The sequence below is a fragment of the Cnephaeus nilssonii genome (genome assembly GCF_951640355.1).
Source record: "Cnephaeus nilssonii genome assembly, chromosome: 14".
Taxonomy (NCBI): domain Eukaryota; kingdom Metazoa; phylum Chordata; class Mammalia; order Chiroptera; family Vespertilionidae; genus Cnephaeus; species Cnephaeus nilssonii.
In genome coordinates, this window is record NC_137085.1 from 24,202,064 (window position 1) to 24,217,359 (window position 15,296).

General features: G+C 41.3%; 1 protein-coding gene across 1 annotated transcript in view; it reads left to right on the forward strand.

Annotated features, from left to right (window-relative positions):
- The window catches only part of GRIN3A (glutamate ionotropic receptor NMDA type subunit 3A), a 145,983-nt gene that overhangs the window by 87,499 nt on the left and 43,188 nt on the right, over positions 1-15,296 (forward strand). Inside the window, exons 4-5 of the mRNA XM_079790269.1 lie at positions 8,837-8,982; positions 12,917-13,032. Coding sequence (XP_079646395.1) covers positions 8,837-8,982; positions 12,917-13,032 — 262 coding nt within the window. The remainder of the gene's footprint in view (positions 1-8,836; positions 8,983-12,916; positions 13,033-15,296) is intronic.

Here is a 15,296-nt window from a genome sequence, read left to right on the forward strand (position 1 = left end):
ATATAATTTACAAAGTGGTATGTACCCTAAATAATTCTAGTACCACCTGTCGTCATACATAGCTATTACAATATTATTGGCTATATTCCTTATGTTGTATTTTACATGACTATTTTGTAACTATCAATTTGTACTTCTTAATCCCTTCCCCTTTTGCACCCAGTTTCTCAAACCCCCTCCCATCTGGCCACCCTCAATTTGTTCTCTATCTATGAGTTTAACAACTTCTTCATCTTGACATCCCAGGATTATTGGGAAGAAATGTATAGAAGGTGCTTTGAAGTTCTTTAGCTGAAAAAACATAGACCAAGTTATTATGGAAATCTTAAGAGATGGGTGTCACTCTGTGGTTTGTCTTTCAGCTAGCCATACATTTAGACAAAACACTAGTTCCTTAGATAAAACATTAGCCTCACACAAGGCTAGTCCCTTTTCCAGGCTATAATAAAAAAATACAAAATAATCTAATATAAAATAATATTGAATGTAAACTGTAATTGAAAAATAAAATTTTAAAAATAGCTTCCAGTTACAGTTACTTTTTTATACCAATGAGATACATTTAAGTTCTTAAAAAACTAAAAAAGAAAGCATGCTTTTAAATTTAGTGTAAATTAATTAATGTCATGAGTTTTTAGGTTCTGCATCAACTTTCACTTTTTCCTTCTCTACACTGTAGGAGTATTTCCAGTTTGCACCAAGCCAGTTTCTGCATATGAATAATAAACTCATTTCATGCTTCTGGTTTGTTTGCTGTGAGGATTACTCAAGATAGTGCAATCAGAACTTCCATGCAGGTTAAGTTCCAGAGGTAGCACACAAGTTCAATATGTGAAATGTGGGGATGGCAAAGTTCCACTCAGTTGTCTCATCTTAGCCAAATTGCTTAATCTTGCTGATCCTCATTTTTCTCAACTGCAAACTTTATGAATCATTGCGCATTGTTTTTTTATTGTTGCTGCATGAAAATTTTCTCAAATTTGCAAAAGAAGGAGAAAGAAAATGCCTTTTTAACTCAGCTGACTGCTGCCCTCCGATGCTTGGCTCACAAAGCAAAATGCTGCTTTAGTTGTGCTGCTCTTGTGATTCATTTAACAGGAGCAAATGTGCTGAACAGAAAGGAAAGATAAGCAAACACACAGCTCAGCTGTAAACTGGGAGATGTTCTCCAGTGGAAAGGCTGGGACAATGCTACAGGCAAGCTGCCATGGGGGAGGGGGCGGAGGCATCACCTCCTCCTTGGATGCGTTGATTCAGAGTAGGTGCTTGACTCTTTGAGGGCCCCTCATCATGGCACCATCACGGATCCCCTGAGCACTCCACAGCAGAGGCAGGTGGACTAGTCATTGGCAAATAAAATTATTCGATACAGCCCAACTCACTCCCAAAGGCTAGCCTCAGAGAAAAATAAAGCAAGAGGAAAGGATTTCTCTTCTTAACTATTATTCAGTAGTTTGTCTTCCTATTTGTGTGATGTTTTTTTCTTTTTAAAGAAAATGGTATATTCTTTTTTAAAATATATTTTTATTGATTTCAGAGAGGGAGAGACAGAGACAGAAACATCATTGATTGGCTGCCTCCTGCACGACCCACACTAGGGATCGAGGCTGCAACCCAAGCATGTGACCCAAATGGGAATTGTGACCTCCCAGTTCATAGGTCAATGCTCAACCACTGAGCCACGCCGGCTGGGCCTGTGATGTTTTTCTTTAGTACCTTCTCTGAGAGGCTGGCTTCCTGGGATCCAAGCTGTGGGATTACAGACCTTTAGGCTAAACCTCCTACTGTACTTTTGCACCCAACCTACCCAGAATGAAAGCCACATTCCTCAGGTCATGCTTCAATATTTAATTCCTCTGAGTTGTATAATTAAATAAAAACTGGCATTAAAACTTGTTTCTCAGCCACAAGGATTGCGTAGTGTTGGGCCAAAAAGCTTACATCACTAGGCTGGAGGTCAATGTATAGCTATTTTCATCCATTTGCATTTAATCAGCCCATAATTGCTGACTCTGGTTCAGGCAAGGGCCTTCCTGCCTGCTCACTCGCTGAGGACAGTACTGCTGGTGAGGGGCAGCAACTAAGGGAGAAGTTTGGGTTCCATGGGCCACAGGTCACTTTTCACCTTGAAGTTTTTGGTTGGATAGTAAGTCAGTTACACAAAAGGGTTATTCTGATGCCATGGGCTTAAAGGAATCCTCCCTTTTTCCATAAGAGGTGTCTGTTCTGGCCTCAGCGACCTGGTTCAGGCCCCAACTCTGCTATGTACAGTGCATTCACATCTTCAGAGGGAGCATGGTTCTACAAAAATTGCATTACGATCATAGTTAACTTTGAAAATCCCAGTAAGACAATACCTTACAGGTGGTTGGATTCTAGAGTCAGCTGATAGGTGTGCATCACAACTGGCTCCAGAAGCCTGGCTTGAAGAGACTGGGGGGAATTATCTTATGTCTCTGAGCTTCATTTCCCCATCCATGAACAGAGTTATTAACAGAACCTACCTCATAGGGGCGTAGGAAGTCTGAAATGACATGATGAATGTGCAGGGCCATGCATGTCATCAGCACAATAAATCATAGACACCAGTGTTAACAGATCGTTAGGAGCTAACTCAAAGCTTCCTTGATTGGCTGTGGGGATGCGGGTACAATGGCCGAACTCTTTCAATTTTGTGGGTGAGGGACCTGACTCAGTGTCACAGCAGTTAAGGGAATAGCTGATAAAGCAAATAATGTTTATACTGTGTACTATAGTGGTCAAGAACATAAACCATGGAGCCACACAGGCTGCTCAGTTCTGTCATTTACTAGCTCCATAAGCTTAGACCAGTTAGTTAGTTGCTTTGTGCCTCTGGATTCTCATCTATAAAATCTATGTAATGATGGGATCTGCCTCATAAGATTATTGTAAGAATTAAAAAAGGTAATATGTCTAAAGCATTTAAACAATGCCTGGCACATGGTGGGCCACATTGTCATCATCACCACCATTGTGATGATTATTATTCCGGGGGTCTTGACTGGAAAGCATCACTAGTGTTGGTGGTATCAGTAGTGAAATAACTAGTCTGACATAGAAGGGAGAAATGGACTTAGCACTACAAGGTCAGTCAACATGAAATGGGATTTGAAGGGGATGTTGAGGAAGACGATGGGAAGGGTCTCGGTGAACTGAAGAGGATAGGCTGCTCCAAATGAATGGAACAAGACATTGGGACCAGGGCCCGAGAAGATGCAAAACAAAATCACTTACATGGAAAACAAAACGAGGAAACAAAGACATAGAACATTGACAATAGAATAGTGATAATTCCCCTGTAGAAAATCTGTAATTCTTTGAGTTGCTCTCTGTAGTGTCTAAGGGACAGACACTAAAAAGACCATGATCATGGGCCGTCCCTTTGTATTACTATGCATGAGACAGAAAGATACCAAGGACGTTCAGAGGCCTAGTAAGTGAGTAAGTACCTCAGGGCCATTTTGTGGATGTCGCTAAGCAAATTTAATTCAAGAAATTACTTTTTGGGAAAGGAAATAAAGACTGGAAACTTGTGGTTTCATAAAGAGTAGATGGGGAAATGTTGAACAGAACATACTATAAAGAAAAATAAAGAACAATTATTTTTATCAGCCATATTCATTTAGGGAGGGGATTATACATTCCACAGGATTAGATCTGGGGTTGAGTGAGGGTTTTTCAAGCTCACCTTTGCATTATTTGTGTGATCTAAGTAAGTCCCTTCTTTACCTTTCTCATCATGGGCCTAAATCTGAAGTTTGACAAAGTTCAGAGCCCTCCTGTATGACTTTTGGCTGAGCAATTTAGGGCGAGTTATTTAAACACAAGCCTTAGTTTCTTGTGTGAAAGTTACAGATGTAATAAATACCTCATAGATTGTTATGAGACATAGTAGATAATCCATGTTAAGGTTTTTGCACAATGCCTGACACATAGGAAGCACTTAATAAATAGAAGCTCCCTAAATTATCTATAACAATAAAAGCATAATATGCTAATTAGACCAGTCAGCTGAACAACTTTCTGGACGTCATTCCAGATGTCCTTCTGGATGAAGCCACAGCAGCAGGGGCCAAGACAGAGGCGATTAGGGGTGATCAGGCAGGCTGGTGAGTGGTTAGGGGCGATCAGGCAGGCAGGCAGACAAGTGGTTAGGAGCCAGCGATCCTGGATTGCGAGAGGGATGTCCGACTGCTGGTTTAGGCCCGATACAGGCCGGGCTGAGGGACACCCCCCGCCCATGGACGAATTTCATGCACCAGGCCTCTAGTTATCTATAAAAATAAATGAATGGACTAAGTGGTCTTCAGCATCTGCAGCTACTAATGTCTCCTCTAGCCTCAATTCCATATTTTCGCAGCCTCCCCAACTTTGACATCTCTCTTCAGGTTCAGCCTCCACCTGTAACCCAGGTAGAATGAACAAAGGAAGCAATAAGATGACAGTGAGGCAACAGAGATGAGTGTGAAGATGTGGTGATGCGGGCAAGGGAAGAAGGAATAGGGCTCAGTCCTCCTACAGCCACCCTCAAGACTGTTGGAAATTGAGCCAAGCATTTGACCCCCACGGGATACAGGATGAATGTGTTTGTTATAGGGAGCTTGGTCAATCCCCCTAGCTCATTTTTTACCTTTAATGAATAGAACACAGAAACTATCAGACTGCTTGTGCCTGGTGAATGGAATAATATGCATGAATGCGTTTTGTAAACAGCACAGGTCCAATGTTGCTGTTTTTGCTGCTGTTGCTATAACTGATAAACACCTTCTTTAAAAACCCAAAGGATATGGGCTCTTTGTCTACTTTCTTTAAGCTGGCACTAGCTGTTTGGATTAAACTGACCATTAGGCTTGAGGAATGTCTATCTTATCTATAGCTTCTCAAAGAAAAAGAATCCTTCCCAAAGGCCGTATAAACTAGAGATTAATAATACAAGTTCTCAGGTTTCTGGATTCAGTTCCTTGATCTGCCACTTTCTGGTTATGTGTGGTCTTGGGCAAGAAGTTGCTTTAACTTCAAGCTTCAATTCCCCCTTCTTTAAAATGGGAATAATGCCCTAGCTGATGTGCTCAGTGGTTAGAGCATCAGACTGCACACAGAAGGGTTACAGGTTTGATGCCCCTTCAAGGGCATGTACCTGGGTTGCAGGTTCAATCCCTGACCATGGTCAGGGCGCATCTGGGAGGTAACCAATTGATGTGTGTCTCTCGCTTGATGTTTCACTCTCTCTCCTCTCCCTTTCCTCCTCCCTCTTCCCTTCCACTCCCTCTGAAAATCAATGGGGAAAAATATCCTCAAATGAGGATTAACAAAAAATAAAATAGGGATAATGATTATATGTACACAGAAGGATGCTGTGAAAATTAAAGGCAGTGATGAATAATTTAAGACCTTGGCATAGTGCCTGGAATGTAGGTATCCTATAAGGGTTGGCTATTACCATTATTAAAATAATAGAAGAAATAATATAGACAGTGTTCTCTAAATTTTAAATATTTAAATATTATCTACAAATATAGGTAATATTTTCTATCTCTAACAAAGTCCTCATCAAAAGGATGAGTAGTGGAGGAAAGTGGCAAAGAAAAGGATGGGTGAAGCAACTCATCTACATTTAATCTGTGTATTATGGTCATTTCTCAAAATCTTCCAACCTGTGGAGGCTGCTGCAACACCCCCGGCCCCTGGGATCGAAAATTCAATTTAAAATTAGTCCAAGCATCATACTAATGCTTCTATTTGAAATTTTGTAACCAGAGCTTTCCTGTTACTGATCCTAGAAAGAAAGGAAGTACTGAGTAGTCAGGACCTCCTATTGGAGGACTAAGTACTCCATGCGGCCGTAATGAGACGTGTCATCATACTAAAGCCTAAATCTAGGCAGTGTGCCCAGGAAGCCTGTGGAAATTTATCAGACCTACTCTGTTCATTCACCCGCAAAGGTGGCATCTCTTCAGTGACCAATGGGATTTTTTAATAGAGAGGAACATTTGAAACATGGGAGTCAAGGAAATAATTAGATCAATATTGTCTATACCAGGGGCTGGAAAACATTTTCTGTTTGCACCAGATACTAAATATTTTAGGTGTTGTGAAACCAGATAGTCTCTTTCCCACCTACTCAGCTCTGCTGTTGTAGTGTGAAAGCAGCCATAGACAACATGTAAGTGAATGGGCGCAGCTGTGTGCCAGTAACTCTTGATTTACAAAACAGGTGGCTGGCTGGATTGGTCCGTGGGGCATAATTTGCTGAGACTTTGTCTATACGAGGGACTTAATGCAATGACTCAAGTTGTCAGAATGACCCGGGCTAAAGCTCAGATAAATCAAACATGATGTCAAAGTGTGTGTTGACTAGAGATTAGCTGACCTAACACACGGAACTTAAGACTAAAAATGAAGAGAGAGACAATAAAATGCTTACGTTGAAATGGACAAACTTAGCTTCTGTAGAAGAAAATAAGAATAACATGGGGAAAATTACAACATAAATGACTCAGTAATTCACATTGGAAACTGGGTAGGGCTCTGAAACATTATTCACAGCCTTATTTTTCTATATTCTAAGGCAGCAATTTTCAACCAGTGTGCCGCAAGCATTTTTAAAACATGTAATACCTGACTATTTAGTCAGGGGCACTGACCTCTTTTCCCTTAGATTGTTAAATTTAAAAAATGGCATCAGCCAACACAACAATAGCCATCCAGTGTGAATGAATCGAAATAATACCTATTTTTATCATTTCAGAAAAAAAACATATATATATTGTGCTGCAGAATTTCAGTGATTAGTTTGTGTGTCATGAGATGAAAAAGGTTCTAAGGTTCAGAGCATGATTAATAACTCAGAGAACACACATTTATGTTTGCTGGGGACTGTCCTAGTGTGCCCGATGTTCCTGTGTAATTATCAATAGTAATCCTTTTTAAAGAAGTGTCCTAGGCCCAGCCGTTATGGCTCAGTGGTTGAGCATCGACCTATGAACCAGGAGGTCACAGTTCAATTCCCGGGCAGGGCACATGCCTGGGTTGTGGACTTGATCCCCAGTGGGGGGCATGCAGGAGGCAGCTGATGGTTCTCTCTCATCATTGATGTTTCTATCTCGCTCTACCTCTTCCTTCCTCTCTGAAATCAATAAAAATATATTTTTTTAAATGGCCCTTTCCAACCAGTTTGAAAGGGCATTGTACCAAGTCCAGTGATACATTCCATTTATTATTTAAGTATAAATATCAGATAAATACAAATGTAAACCTTAAGTGAGCATATTCAATATTTGGGTTGTTTTATAATCTGAAGCATCACAATTACCTTGGACGTAGGCGCTTGATTCTTTCTAGAGTTTGCTTCTGTTTTGTGTGGAGCCCATTTGTCTGCTTTCTGTGAAATGTCTAGCTGACTCTTCTCTGTGTGGGCGCTCTGCGTAGAGTTCAGTATCCCATTAATTCTGAACAATTCACATACAAATAGGTATTTTAACCTCACATATTTCCCCAAGGCCTGAGGAGGTTGATGCAAATATAAACAGACTTGGAAGAGCTGGTGAAATTTTTAGCTGAGACTTTAAAGAAATTCTTTTCTCTCTGGGACTTTCTGGTGATGGCTGTAATCCAGCTCAAGTGCTTCAGCTCTGTGTATACTTTTATCCTCCCTCCTTGATTCAAGCTCTCTGACATCCCTGGCTGTTTGAATTGCACACCACATGGATACACAGGGTGGACGATGCTAGTCGATCGGGTTGCATCAATCGCTTCTTAGACCCCTTTTCTGATTCTATTATTCTGTGACAGCTGAGCAGCCCATTGTCTTTTCCCATTAGAAGCTCACACAGAGACATTTTTAGAGAACATATTGTTTTGAATGAATTAAGATAAAAATTAAAGCACAAAATAATTTTAAGGGGAAAGATAACATGAAGTGTGACAGAAATATTATACTGGTAATATATCTAACCTAAAAGAATTTTGTGTTAATAATGACAACCAATATTTCTTAAGCATCTACTATGTTCCAAGCACTGTATGTATTGTATAATTATGATGATGATGGTGATGATGATGCCAGTAATAGCAGCTATATGTTCAGGACTTATGACCACACAAATGAGGGAGGCATGGGCCTTGCCCTCCTAAAAACTTATGAGCCAGCAGGAAAAGCAGACATTGAACAAATAATTCCAAGTGTTATCTACTCTGTGAAATTGCAGGGTACAATGAAAGTCAGGCAGACTTCTCTGAAGAGTGACTTTAAGGACTAGCTACACAAAGGGAAAGTAGGGTTACGTTCCTATGGCATCTTGTCAGCATTATAATGAAATGACATTGAATGAATTATTCTTTGAGGACCTATTGTATAGCATAAAGACAGATGAACATAAAATAGATACAGGTACACAGTATTGCAAAGTTTTAAGTTGGTCTTTGTTCCAACCAAGGAGGAGCACAATTTATTACCTTAACCATATAGTATTTTTTGTCTGATATGCAGTTTATAATAACTAGATTTATTCTACATGCCAGTTTATACAGCTTCTAAAAAATTGTCATGGGTTCTCAATATAAAGCAGAAAATTGTTTTTGTATTTTCTGTTTATTGTTTCCATCTCTTTGCTTCTGAAGGTAGGACAATTACTGATGTGAAAGCTGGGATATGAAAGAGCATCTCCCTCCTATGTCTGCATATTTCTATATGCATATTTATGCCTGTGTGTAGCATAAAAATTCTACATTATTAGATTTCAAAGAGTGATGGAAAAAGAAAATTTTGAAACCAATTCTAATTTATATTAAAGACATTTCTTTTTCTCCCTCGTAGCTCCATCATCCATCCCAGGGCTTCCGCTTTGGAACTGTCCGGGAAAGCAGTGCTGAAGATTATGTGAGGCAAAGCTTCCCCGAAATGCATGAGTATATGAGAAGGTACAATGTACCAGCCACCCCCGATGGAGTGGAGAATCTGAAGTGAGTGTCAGCCTCTTGGGGCCAAAAAGTTCTCACTGAGGCAGTGTTTGTTGTTGTGTTGTTTTTTTAAATGACAGTTCAATATACCCACTGTGTGTTCAGTAATACCTCACACTGTGTGAGATCCAGGAGACAGTATGGAACAGTTTGCATTTAATTATGGGACTAAGATTACTAGTTACCTGCATAGTCCCAAGTTGGCGGCAGCTTTGCTCAGAGTGCCAGTGGGGTCATTAGTGGAGCAGATGGTGGGGGAAGCAAATGTTGGCTTGACTTCACTTGAGAAAACAATGGTGCAGAAATGATAAAACACTCAGGGAATGTGGCCAGAGATAAAGTGTCCCAAAGCACCCATTTCCTTCACAGTGAATCTCTAAGCCCATGGACTCTCTCCTCTTTTCACAAGGAAGAAGGATTTATCTTAGAGATTTCCTGTAGATAGGAAATAAGATAAAAAGCAATGATCCCATGCCTGCATCCTTCCCATCAGAATATGTGAGAAGCAATCAAGAGCAATGCTATTGCCATGGCAGATTACTGGAGCCTGTAATTCAGTGAGGCAGAATGCAAGGAAGGGTGAGTAGGTATGGATCTGCTCATCTAGTCGGCCTGGGAGAGGGGAAGGAATGGCTCCCAATAAGTAGTCCTCTCCCTCCTGCCTAATGGTCCCAGGACAATGACATATAGTCAATCCTCCAAACCCTAGAATTGCACAGCATCAGGAAACTGGTTTCTCTATGGTTGACCACTATAATCTTCCCAAATTCTTTCTTTTTTTAAGAAAGAAGGAAAATAAATAACTTCATGGGACAGAATGGCTGGCTCTGTGTTTCTCAAGACCCCTAGTAATAGGCCCCTAAAACAATCTTATGGACTTTAAACTAGAGTCTAGAGAGGAAGCCTAGTGTTCTCAAATTTGCGACATTATATATGATGCTCAAATACTATGAAATGGTACTTTTAATTTTGCAAAAACAGTAGAGTCCCTCCAACACACAGAGTTAAGTGCTCCTTGGCCTCCCTGCTCCTCTTCTGTATTCCATTCTTTGGGCAAACTCGTGGCTGAGAGAGAGAAAATAAGGTGTCAGGGAGATAATAGTGGCTTCCAGCTAGGTATCACTGGCTGACAAACGAGGTTCTTCTGGCACAAACAGGTGTGATGGGCCATTGGTGCTCTCCCCAGCTCCACCTCACTCAGGGCATTCATTTATTCTGGAAGCTTCACCTGAGAAGGCATCAGTGCTCAGAGTTGACTCCACTTTAGCCTGGAGAGAAAAAATAGGTAGAAAAGCAGGTATAGATGAAGAAGTTGAAGCCCAGAATAAGCAACTTGCCCATGGTAATAGCAAGTGGCAGTCTCAGGACTAGAATCACATCTCTAGAATCCAACCACAACTGTAGGCTGGTTTAGGAACCATAACAGAGAAGTAGGTCCCAGATGGTCAAAGAGTAGTCCGTGTTCCAGCAGCATCCATGTTCTCGTTAGCACCTGGGAGATGTGAGAAATGCACAATCTCGGGACTCAGCCCAGAATCTGCCAGACAGTCTCAGAGTCTAGGACTGTCTTTCTCTTTAACAAGCTCCCACAGTGATTCACTGATTGAAGTGAAATTGGAATAGAGGCAGAGCTTATCATTAATGCCTTCTCACTTCTAATCTCTGGGCTTCTGTCTCCACTTGTGGCCTAGTCACTGCCTAAGCTCTCAGCCACCCCTCCAAGCAACGACAGTCCTCATGTTACCTACCTGATATCCCAGAGCCCTGGCCTGCAGGGCACAATCCCTGGAGTCCTCTGTACAGGAAAGGTTCCTCCTGTGTTAAATCTGTCCCTCCCTCTCTTATCAAAATTCCCCTGGGCTTAGTCCTACTCACTTAGGGCCCTGCTTTCTGAGATGATGTTTTTCTAAGAAAGTAATCCCTATTTAAAGTATTGATTTCCTTTAGTATGTTTATATATGACTATGTTTTGTGTTTTATGTATTATGAAATGAATGTTCAAAAAGAGCACGAGTCTATAATGAGAGAAACCACTAGAAGCTCTACCAACAATAAGGATGATCCAGCTACACTAGAAGCTGCTTATACCCGGCTCACACCCAGCCACTTCCTCACCCGTGGCTCAGGGCCCCATGAGAGTCTGTGAGCTGATTGCTTCTTGCCTCCCTATGTAATAGAGACCTGTCATAGCTAGACGCACTTTGCAGTCTGAAATCAGTAATTATTTAAGGATACCACTGAGAGTGGACCTCATGAATTACTTGTTAGGAAAACTGAGCCCCAATTTTTATTGCAACCGTAAATATTTGCAGAGTATTGGTAAATGGTTGCTCTGTGGCTCCCAAGGTAAATTGTGCTAACATAGTGGTAAAACTTTGGAGAAATGTCTTGCAATTCCACTTTTTTATTTTATTGCCAAGATTCCATTAAGGTTCCTCATCATCAGTTCCTAGGAGAACCCTTTTTGATACTTCCCACCGCTGTAGAGCTAGGAGATGTTCTTCATTTGGGGTAAAGTTAAACATGGACCTCACTGTAACTTAAATCCAACACCCTGTGGAAAAGGGGATGGGTTGTGAATTGGTGATTTTACTTCCTGGAAGAGTAGAAGGAGGAAGCAATGGTCATTGGCACCAAGAAGGAACTTGACCTGCTTAACATGTGTCCATGTGTGCCCCAAACAAGGCCATCTGTGTAAAGATGTACATCCTGCCCAATGATGTCTAGGACTGTCTTTCTCTTTTAGATCTTGATGGGCCCTGGCCATGTTCTCTGTATTGAATTCTAACAGCCTCATTTTGGGCTCTAAATGAGGAATGACTCAGCCCAGATGGGGCAGAGACGAGTTGTTTTTGCCCAGCTGTTTGGACAACCCTGAGAGTCAGAGTCTTTCTTAGATGGATATATGTCCACATCTTTCCAAAAAGGATTTGAGGAGACTGAAAACAAGAGTCATTGCATACAACTTAAACAATTCTCTTGGAAACTCCCCTTTCCTCATCCCCCGCCCCAGCCCCCCGCTTTGTAAGTGGGACCAACTCTGTGCCTGGTCCAAAAAATGGGGAGAACATATAAAGGATGCACAAGGCATCTGTTGGCATCTGAATCCCAGCCCATGGCCGATTCACTGATACTATCTAGGGACCTCTGCTTAAATGATTCTTGCCAGAACTGCTTCCTGGAATGAGAGTGAGACATGAATCTCCGGAGATAAATTAATAAAACAGATTACTGAGATCTATCACAGATTATTCCCCTTGCATTTATTGAAAGCTAGCCTATAGACTTCAAAGAGACCTTAACTCCCTTTCCCCCAGGAATGCTAGATCTCGTATTTGCATTTCCTTATATCTCCTCCTAAATGTGAAATAATGCCTGGTCTCTGAAAAATATGATAGTGATCATGACAGGAAGAAACGAGAATATCCACATGCTGATAATGAACCCACCTAGCTCCAACACTTACTCGCTATGTAACCTGAATCAAGTTACTTTGACTCTCTGAGCCTCAATGTCCTCATCTGTTAAAAGGGGATAGTACCACCCACTCGTGATTTCACGCGAGTGATGAAATGTATAGAGAATAATGAATACAATGCCTAGCACAAAGAAAGTCCTCAGTCAGTGAACGAGAAATGAACCTTCTCATTCCATTCAGAGTCACTCTGGCTCTTTGGTTGGCTCTAGAAGTAATGAAGGACTGGTGGATAGACCCGTTGGAAAGAGGTCATGCTCTCTCATAAGAGAGGCTCTTTCCCCTGGTCTCTTCTCTACAGGTCAGTGAGATGCCAACAGGGCCGAGTCAGCAGCTAGCTAGCTTGTGCTGCCCTTCATGTCCAGGTTTTTGTCCCCTAAACAAAAGCCAGCCGTCAACCTTAGTGCTTCCTGTTCATTAAGGAATCATTTTTCACTTTTCTTCTCTTGGTCTTAAATGTAGGAATGATCCAGAGAAACTAGACGCCTTCATCATGGACAAAGCCCTTCTGGACTATGAAGTGTCAATAGATGCTGACTGCAAGCTTCTTACTGTGGGGAAGCCATTTGCCATAGAAGGTATTAATCAGTCACTCTCAATTCACTCTTACTCAGGATGTGCTCATTTTGCCAACCTAGCAAGTCACAAATGCCAAAGTCAGAGGCAAAATGCTATTCATCTTCCCTTGTGTTCATTTTCAACGCATAAGCACTTAGCTATTAAGTTGCTGAAGTTAGGAATTTATTTTTCACCTACTCCACAAACATGTATTTACCCACTGTTAGGAAGAGGGGGGGGGAAGAAAACCTTACTCAAATGATGTTGCTGCAGATATCTGGGAGTGGTGGCATAGTGTCATAAATGGGGAGTCCAATTTTAAATTAATCTTTATTTTCTAATGGCCAAATCCTGTAATGAATCTGATGCAAAAAACTAGAATGATTACATTTTACCACTGGAAGGACCCCAAAGTTGAGCTAACCTAATACACTTCATACACAAGAAAGTCTGGGGATGTTACATCACTTTTTCATAATCACACAGTTAGGTGATAATACTGGAATTAGAATCCCAACCTCATGGTTCTTAAATAAATGTTTTTTTCTACTAGTTGGAAAAAAATAGAAAAAAAATCTCATTCTGTAGCTTAGTAACCTTTAAGAGTACTAACAAAACCTCGTTTGGAACCTCAGGTTTGCCTTTCTCCCCACTGGCAGCAAACTTTTGCTTCCAAGTTGATCAACCAATCAATCAAACTCTAGGACCAAAGAAGGATTGCTTTGTCAGTAGCTCCTTTCATTCTGGACAACAGTTGATATATGGAACTGGTAGTTTGAACCAGCAAATTTCATGTCTCCCAGCTCCCAGCTTCTCTCCCCTGACAGTACACCCTGACCCTCAAGACAGCCATGTTCACTTGTCAGAAAACACTTCAACTTGAAACAGTCCCAGGGCAAGTGTCCAAGCCCTGTTTCCATAAAACTGTACTTTCCTATATGTTAACTAGTGCAGCGAGGCTATTCTGATTCCAGTTTTCCAACTACAGTTGGTCTCTGTCTCCCCGAAACACATCAGCAAATTTTGTACTTAAGTCTTTGCTTTTGTGATGAATGAGAATATAACAGCTGATGCTATTTCTTCGTACCTTCTCCTCAGAAAAAAATCAATCTCCTCTCCAGGCAAAGTGACCTCCACCTGAACCAGGGATAGAATTCAGGAAGACAGAGATTACATGGTAGTGGTCTTCTATTAAGGCTGCCGTCTGAGCCCGCACGGCGTGGCTCAGTGATTGAGCACCGACCTATGAACCAGGAGGTCACGGTTCAATTCCTGGTCAGGGCACATGCCCAGATTGCAGGCTCGATCCCCTGTGTGGGGTGTGCAGGGAGCAGCCAATGAATGATTCTCTCTTATCATTGATGTTTCTATCTCTCTCTCCCTCTCCTTTCCTCTCTGAAATCAATAATATTAAAAAAAAAAAAAAGACTGCAGTCTGAGATAGCAAAGTCACAAAAATAAAAGAAAAAGAAAGTTTAAAAACCCAAAGAACATTTATTATATAACCCTATTTTGATGTAGCAATGGAAAATTCCCATGTTTTTGTGTGGAATCTGCAGATATAGAAGGTATGTTACTTTTTTTCTGTCCTAGATTCACTGGGTAATTGAGGTCCCTTCTGCCATTAGCAGCTACTGAACAATGAATCATTGACTGGGGGCATAAGAATGAGGGACTCCACTTCCCACCTTTGTCCTCAGAGAACAACCCTGTCTTGTCAAAAGGCTGTGGTGAGATGGCTTGTTTGCCTCTGCTGGACCCCAGCACCAGATGCCACACAATTAACTCCCGCTGACTCCCTGTTTACATTCCCCCCTGTGCGCCTGAGACTTCTCGTCTTGCCATTCTCATCATCTCCAGACACCACGTTGTCTTCAAAGGGGATAAGCACAAAAATGGCCCATGGAAGAGCTTTCCCTGCAAGAGAGCAGAAAGGCTACAGACTTGAACAGAGAGAGCATTCTCATCATTGTTGTTGCTTTATTCTGGGGAGTCGGGAGAGAGGGCGGGGAACTATTGCTGATTTATTCTGGGTGAGGTGCAAATCAGAAAATTTAATTCAATACTGCCCCTGGCAACAAGTTCACAACCTAAAAACAGAACTTGGCAAAACACAAAGAGAAGTTACTTCTAAGTTATAAACAGCAATGTGATGAAGATACTAGGGAAAGGCTTGATTGCTGCTCTTTGAAAAAGCATATTAATTTATAGATTTTTAGGAAATCTCTCTCTCTTTCTTAAATATATCTTCATTGTTGAAAGTATTACAGATGCCCCCTTCTTT